Source organism: Numida meleagris, chromosome 22, assembly GCF_002078875.1.
Source record: "Numida meleagris isolate 19003 breed g44 Domestic line chromosome 22, NumMel1.0, whole genome shotgun sequence".
In the NCBI taxonomy this organism is placed as follows: Eukaryota; Metazoa; Chordata; class Aves; order Galliformes; family Numididae; genus Numida; species Numida meleagris.
The window spans coordinates 5,287,705-5,295,137 of NC_034430.1; the positions used below are offsets into that span (position 1 = coordinate 5,287,705).

Below are 7,433 nucleotides of genomic sequence, written 5' to 3' on the forward strand. Positions count from 1 at the left end.
CGCCCTCGCTGCCCCTCAGCGCCGCAGGGAGCGCGGGGCGATGAGCGCGGTGCCCCCGGGCCGCTCCCCGGCTCCGCGTTCCCCCGACGCTGCGCCCCGCCCCGGCTGGGGACCGTAACCGCGCCCGGGCCGGTTCCTGGAGCCCCCGGACCGTTCCGTTCGTGTTTGCGCTGTGCCCCGGCGCGGCAGCCCTCGGGCAGCGGCCCCAGCAATGCCCCGAACGCGCTACGGCTGTCTCCTTTAACACCTGAAAGGAGAAAACAATTTCCGTGTTTTTGCAGTACCCCCTTAAAGAGCTGGAAGTGTCCCATGCAAGCACGGAACTGGGCAAAAGGGGACCAGCGCCCCAGTGCACTGAACGCTTTGGGCACGTTGTTTAAAGCCCTGGCAGCTCGGTGCTCTGCCAGAGCAGTGGGGTAACGCTCCATTCACGGCACCCGAGCATGCTGCTGCACACCACAGCAGCGTCAGAGCTGTCCAGGGCCGCATCTGTAGCCAGAGCACAGTGCAGGAGACGAGATGGGCTTATCCACGGTGAAAAGGGCTGAGCGGAGCCTTTTCCCTGCCCTGTGCTGCGGAATGGCAGGGCGAGCTGCTCCGCAGGGCACGGTGAGGGCTGAGCCTTGCTTACAGACCTTCTCTTTCCAGTGGGAAGGACTGAAGACATCACCGTGCAGTGAGCAGCCAAGAAGCCACCCCAAAGAACAGCCCTCTGCAGCCTCTGTTGTTATGGCAGGGGGAAGGCGGGGCCCCAACCGCACATCCTACTGCCGAAATCCTCTCTGTGAGCCCGGGGCTGCTGGCGGCTCCGGCCATTCCACGAGTTCCTCCGTCACGGGCGTACGCTCCCGCACCAGGTACGGCCGGGTCTGCGCGTCCGTGCCCTCTCTGATGCAGAAGTGAGGCCGCCCGTGCCTCCTGCCTCACGCACCGCTGTTTTCCCTCGAGCTCAGGGGTTTGGTAACTCCTGTGCGCGGCAGCGTCCACGCTGCGTGTTCCAGTTGGAATAGGTGGGTTCTGATTTGCCCATGTGCTTTGTCAGACCACAGCAGACTTCCAGGAGTGTGCAAAAGCATTTAGGGGCCAGTTGGTGGAAAGTAAGAATACAGACAATGGTGCATCCCACGCCTATCTATGGAGTTCTGGTTGTTGCGTCTCCTGTGCCCTGAAGTTTGTCAGGTGAGGTATTTCTAGGGTAGAGATCAGCTCGGTCAGATGTGTAGGCTGCATTTCGGGTTTTTTTTCAGGTTCTAGCCTGACTGGTTTGATGCCTTTCTGCTTCTGAGGTAGAGAGGTGGAAAGAGAAGCTCTGTGCCAGCAGAAATACGTAAGCAGGAGCTACCTTATGAACTGTCTGCTTAGCAAATGCTAGACCCGTTTTAACGTACTCCCTGCTTCTGACCTGAGGCCAAGGAATGCACATGGATACAGTTATTCAAACAAGTTATTGCAAGGCCACCGAAAGTGGAGCAATCCACCGTGTACCTACACCGCTGTGAGAGCATGCACAAAGGCCCTTATCACTAAGTAGGTAGTGTAGTACAGTGCCACGCCCCAAGTAATTAGTCTGTGTAGCCTCATGCTCTTAATACCTCTGAGAGCTGTTCTGTATGTATGCAGTGCTGCTGCTCTCGTAGAAGCAGCCTTCGGTTTGGTGTGGCTGTTCAGTGCAGAAGAGGCCTCGTGTCTGTAGCTAAAGAGGAGTCAGAACAGGAGCACTTGCTCTGTGCAGAGGTTATTGGCAGATTCCTCAGTGCTGAGGAGCTGAATCAGTCTTGTCAAGTTGGGAACCCAGGGTTTTTGGAGACACAGCTTGGGTTCCTAAAGTTATCCTCACACACTTGTTTTACGTTGCCAGCCTTCTGTTTCAAACAGCATGGATTGACAGAAAACCTGTGTCCACCCCTGGGCTATAGAAGTGTTTCTGCAGTCACACTGAGACTGCTGGGGTTTCTTTTGGGGGTGTTCAGTAGGAGATTGGCACCTTGTGCTCTGGGATTCCTTTGAAACCCACACCCAGATTCCTCTGACTTGTTGTTTAGAGATTGCTAATCAGGAGAGATGTATCCAGTGTATATTAATTCCCTTCCCTTTGATTAGAAGAGTTGGTGTCTGGAATTGTGTGCGTGCTCACACAGGAATAAGCACCTCTGACTGAACTTGTTTTTCCTCCATAGTTAGTTGAACAGAAGTTGAAGAATGAGAAAGGGCTCGTGTTTAATTGTCCTATATTTCATGTTCAAGCACTCTTAGAAATGTAAATAGCAACTCAAGGTCTGAACACTCGCAGTTAATTAAGATGGCTGCTGGTTGCCCCTTGGACAGCACAGCCACAGCTTTTCAACCTGACTCTAAACAAGGGATTTAATATGGAACAAGCTGGTGCTGTAGGCTGGCCTGGCTCCAAATATTGCTTTCCCTGGGGAAAGTCCTGCTCTCCCCAGCCTGTAGCAGTGGTTCTAGAAATCCTTGGGGTGCTGACACCTCTAGTTTGTGGCAGCTATTGACCCTGCCGGTCAGCTTAGCTTCCTCAGTCAGCATCAGGCCCACCTGGTTCCGCAGTGTGGGTGTGTGGGCCGGGGGGCCGTGCTGTGTGTGCCTCAGGGAGTGACCGCTGCCTTCTGCTTTCCCTCGGTAGGAGCGGTTCAGGTACGGGGCTGTCCAGCCCACCCCTGGCAACTCAGGCAGTCGTTCCCCTCCGGCACTGTAAGATCCCAGAGCTGCCCGTGGAGAGGAGTGTGCTGTTTGAACTTCAGCTCTTCTTCTGTCATCTCGTTGCTCTGTTCGTCCACTACATCAACATCTACAAAACTGTGTGGTGGTACCCCCCGTCCCACCCGCCTTCGCACACGTCTTTGGTAAGCGCCGCAGGGCAGCTGCTGTCTGGTGGTGGCTGCAGGCTCTTTGGGGTTGTGAGACATGAATTTTCTGTCTCTGCTTTGTGCAAACCACATGTGACTCCGCAGCCCTGGAGGTTTTGCTCACGTGGTTTTCATCTGGCAGATTTTGGGCACTGGCTGTCTGCTTGGCGTTCTCTCCCTCATCTTGGAAGAGAGAGTCCAAGGAGAAGAGAATACCTTGGGAGCTTCTCTGTTTAACGTGGGTTTCTGCTGCCTGGTGGAAAGTGAAATCATTTTGTTCTTATCGCTGCAGAATTTTCATCTTATTGACTTCAACGTGCTGACGGTGACGACAATCGTCCTGGCACGCCGGTTGATCGTTGCTATTGTGAAGGAGGTAAAATCTGCATGCAAATCTCAGAACCATTCTTTCCTCTTGGGCGAAATACGAAGCTCTGTGTCCCTTTTGCAGGTCCAAGCTCTTTTGTCCTTTTCCAAAGAATTTCAGGCTACGTCTAAGCCAGAAACTTAGGCATGTTTTCTAATAGGAAGAACAGAAATGAGCATCTCAAATCACTGCTCATGGCTCTCACTGCCCTTCTGTGGTGGTTTCTGAATTACTCTCTCAACTAGGCTGCTCAGCTAGCTCAGCTTCTGCTTTATTCCTTGCAAAGAACAGGGTTTGGCTCTTTTCCTGTTCTCTTAATTACTCTAGCTTTCTGCAAGGAGGAGCCGGTGTAGTTTGGTTTCTGCTGACTACAGACGCGTTCTGTGCTGAGCAGGATGGTGCTGTAGATAAGGACTTTCTGGTGGCAGTCACATGAAGCCTTTCCTTAGCTCTTCCTTCATGCCTGTGATACTGACTTTACAGACTGAGTGCTGCCTGTTTCCGTGTGCTGCTGGAGGAGGAGTGGATGCCTTCCTTCTGCCCTGCTCTTTCTGCTCTCCCTGCAGGCTTCCCAGAGTGGCAAAGTCTCCCTGCCACGCTCTGTTTTCCTGGTGGTCACTCGGTTTGCTGTTCTCACTGGCACAGGCTGGAGTTTGTGTCGATCAATAATTCACCTCTTCAGAACCTACTCTTTCCTTAATCTCCTGTTCCTGTGTTACCCGTAAGTATCTCTCCTGTCATTGGTGTGTATTTTCTAACGTTGCTTTGGTGCAGTGGGTGTTGCTCAAGTGAAATGAAGCTTGAGTGTAAATAAGCACTTGATGACACGATAGCAAAACTTCTAAGTACCCTTTTCCCTCTTGCTGTGTCACACTTCTGCGTGGTTCCAGGGCTTGTCTTTCCCACTCAGGTTTAACACAAGCATTAATTTTAGTTCTTAGATTGCTTGTGTCACATGAAAAGGATTGCCTGGTTTCCTCCTGGTATTCGAAGAACCCTTCAGTTTACCTCAGTCCTTAGGTGCCTCTGCCAGGTGGAGAGGATCAAGCATCTTCCCTGCTTCATGTTAACCATCAGAAGAAAGCCAAGTGAATTACCTTTCAGTCTGTGGAATTGCTCCTTTCCCTCTGGTAGATGCAAGAGGAAAGATTTCATAAAGATGTGAGATTTGGTGTTAGTACAGGTGAGGTTGGCCTGGGTTGCACCCTGGTTGAGGTCGTATTGGTGAGGCTGTTTTCTGGAGGTTGTGTTGGTGCTGGCTGTGATTTGGGACGGGATGCAATCATCGTGCTGATGGTTTTGCCCGGGGAGCTGGGAGGAAGTAACCTCCTTTCTGCGCTTTGCTGCTGCAGGTTTGGCATGTACATTCCCTTCCTCCAGCTGAACTGTGACTTTCGGAAGACAAACCTCTTCTCCCAGGTGGCCAACATCGGTCCCAGAGAGACCGGCGAGGTGAACTTCAGGGGCAGAGACTACTTGACTGTCCTGAAGGAAACCTGGAAGCAGCACACTCGGCAGATGTACGGCATGGAGGCGATGCCCACTCACGCCTGCTGCCTCTCCCCAGATCTCATCCGAAATGAGGTGGAATACCTGAAAATGGACTTTAACTGGCGGATGAAAGAGGTGCTGGTGAGCTCCATGCTCAGTGCCTACTACGTGGCCTTCGTGCCGGTCTGGTTTGTGAAGGTGAGCCGGGGCATCAGCTCACTCCTCCCGGCGTGGGGCTGGCTGGGGGGGAGCAGGGGACGCTGGGTTAGGGAGGATGTGTGGTTCCTGCTTGGCTGGGACGTGGGAAGGTTAGAGGGCTGCTCTGCGTGCACATCGGGAGCGATCCTCCCATTTCTGGTGACCGGTGATGGCAGCGTGGTGTGTGCAGGAGCCGCACGGCAGCCGTGCTCTGTGGGCGCCTCTTTTAGAAGCAGGATTCACAGCAGTGTGAAAAGCCCTTGTTTCACCTGCCTGAGTGCTGCGTGTTGTGATGGCTGTGTCAGGTGAGCCTGTCCAAACCCCCTGTCCTCATCCTTCTCGTCCCCCTGCAGAACACGCAGTACTACGACAAGCGCTGGTCCTGCGAGCTCTTCCTCCTGGTCTCCATCAGCACGTCGGTGATTCTCATGCAGTACCTCCTACCCGCGCGCTACTGCGACCTGCTGCACAAAGCTGCAGCACACCTGGGCTGCTGGCAGAAGGTGGATCCGGCCCTGTGCTCCAACGTGCTGCAGCATCAGTAAGGAGCTCTCCTGGGGCGGGGGCTGGCGCTTCCTCTTTTTTTCCTTCCCTATCCGGAGGCTGGGTAGGGAGCTTAGCGTTCCAGTGATGTCTTCTTTCTCTTCTTTTTGCTTAAAAAGAAAGAAGAGAAAAATGCAAGCGGGGCTGTTGGCTGACACGCTGTCTGTGCTGCCCGCTTCCGAGCGCAGCAAGCAGGTCTGATGTTGGGAAGGCGTTTGCTGCTTCTGCCCACAGGCAGCTGCAGTTGGTCCCTGCATTAGTTCCACACCCTGGCGGACCTTGCCCTGCCCTCACAAATGACCACAGCTCACGACAGCGCAAAGCGCTGCAGCCACGGCTCCAGTGTTCCCCTAGCTGAAGGGAGAAGGCAGCAGATCCCTCTCAGCCCATTTGCTTCTCTGGCATAAGAGCCCTCTGCTTTTCTTCTGCAGGTGGACAGAGGAGTGCATGTGGCCGCAGGGAGTGTTAGTGAAACACAGCAAGAACGTGTACAAGGCTGTGGGTCACTACAACGTGGCGGTGCCGTCGGACGTCTCGCACTTCCGCTTTCACGTAAGATCACGTTTCCTTGGGGGAGCTGAGGTGTGGCACCAGGCAGGACGGCGGTGGCATTCCCTTTGTCCTCAGCCCCGCGCTGCAGAGCTCTGCCAGCAGGAGAGCTGTGTGGGTGCGCTGGAACGCGCAGCGCTCAGCAGCGTTAGTGCCCCTCTGCCAGAAGGGAGGCTCTGCCCCGTGCCGGCCTCTGTCCAGACCCGGGCACGAGTGAGGGCTGCGTGCCGGGGGGGCCTGGAGGAGCAGCACGCAGGCCTGTCCAAAAACCGGACCTGGGAGGGCCTGCCATCGCCCCGTGCCTCACTGCGGCCTCTCCTACAGTTCTTTTTCAGCAAACCACTGAGAATCCTCAACATCCTGATCCTGCTGGAAGGAGCTGTCATCTTCTACCAGCTTTACTCGCTGATTTCTTCAGAAAAGTGGCACCAGACTATCTCGCTGGCTCTGATCCTCTTCAGCAATTACTACGCCTTCTTCAAGCTGCTGCGTGACCGTCTGGTGCTGGGCAAAGCCTACTCGTACTCTGCCAGCAGAGACTCAGAGCAGAAGTTAAATTAAAACAATTGCACTGATGCTCAACTTATTACAGAACAAACAAAACGAGGAACCCTCAGAGCTTTGTATTTTTGTTACCACTGCTTTTTTTTCTTTTTTTTTTTTTTTCTTTGATAACTGGTGTAATTAAAAGGAAAAAAAAAAAAACATATTTTTTTACTCCCAACGGTTGTCGGCGTGTTTGTTGTGAGTCAAAATCCCCGGGGCCGGCTGGGAGCAGCCCTCGGTCCCGGCTGCTCGTGGCGGTGGAGCTGCAGGTGCCGCCCAGCTCCGGGCTCAGGCCGGGCCGCGTGCAGCGCTCGGTTCCCGGGAGCCTGAAGGAATCCCCGGAGCGCCCCGGGGTGGGGGCTGCCTTATTGAGGCGGAACTGAACGGCCGGGTTTGGATGGGGTATGAGGCTCGAGCGCCGCTTTGGGGGAGTGCCCTGCGCTGCGCGGCGTGTTTCTGTGCCCCGGGGCTCGGCGGGGGGCGGCAGCGCCCCGAAATTGCTCTGGGCGATCTGTGAGGTCGCTCCCAGCCCGAGCACAGCTCAGCTCGGAGTCCCAGGTTAAATCCTGAGTGGCTGCACTGGGCGGAGGGGGGCACTGCGCCTTCCGGCTCCCGGGGGGAGGAGGAGGAGGAGGATGGGGATGGGGAGGACGGGGAGCAGGAGCTGCGCGGCCCGGGGCTGGGCTGCAGCCGCCGCTTTGTTCCGCGGAGCCGCCGCCAGGGGGCGCCAGGAGAGCGCGGGGCTCCGGCAGAGCGCGGTGTGCGCGGGGCAAAGGGCGGCGGGGGGAGGAGGAGGAGGAGGAGGAGGAGGAGGACGGAGCGGGGAAGGCGCGGGGCCGGGCTCGGCGCTGCTCTCCGTGCCCGCAGCCCCCTCCCCA

At 55.6% G+C, this 7,433-nt stretch overlaps 1 protein-coding gene across 2 annotated transcripts; it reads left to right on the forward strand.

The window, feature by feature from the left end:
- TMEM39B (transmembrane protein 39B) lies at positions 27 to 6,678 on the forward strand. 2 transcript variants are annotated; one of them, XM_021375619.1, is made up of 8 exons: positions 27 to 857; positions 2,639 to 2,858; positions 3,154 to 3,237; positions 3,795 to 3,949; positions 4,581 to 4,917; positions 5,271 to 5,458; positions 5,892 to 6,012; positions 6,334 to 6,676. In XM_021375619.1, exons 1-8 carry the CDS (start codon positions 520 to 522, stop codon positions 6,568 to 6,570), a joined length of 1,680 nt encoding a protein of 559 aa, XP_021231294.1. In that variant the 5' UTR covers positions 27 to 519; the 3' UTR covers positions 6,571 to 6,676. The 2 variants fall into 2 exon arrangements, with proteins under 2 accessions (XP_021231294.1, XP_021231295.1); XM_021375620.1 differs by lacking the exons at positions 27 to 857; positions 3,795 to 3,949 and having other exon boundaries at positions 2,822 to 2,858; positions 6,334 to 6,678.

What these genes read in the sequence shown, in the direction of transcription:
- TMEM39B (XM_021375619.1), top strand. Translation starts at nt 520, where the DNA reads ATGGGCTTATCCACGGTGAAAAGGGCTGAGCGGAGCCTTTTCCCTGCC. An exon ending in GGCGTACGCTCCCGCACCAG is followed by an intron (nt 858 to 2,638) that starts GTACGGCCGGGT and finishes TTCCCTCGGTAG; the next exon opens with GAGCGGTTCAGGTACGGGGC. An exon ending in TCGTTGCTATTGTGAAGGAG is followed by an intron (nt 3,238 to 3,794) that starts GTAAAATCTGCA and finishes CTCTCCCTGCAG; the next exon opens with GCTTCCCAGAGTGGCAAAGT.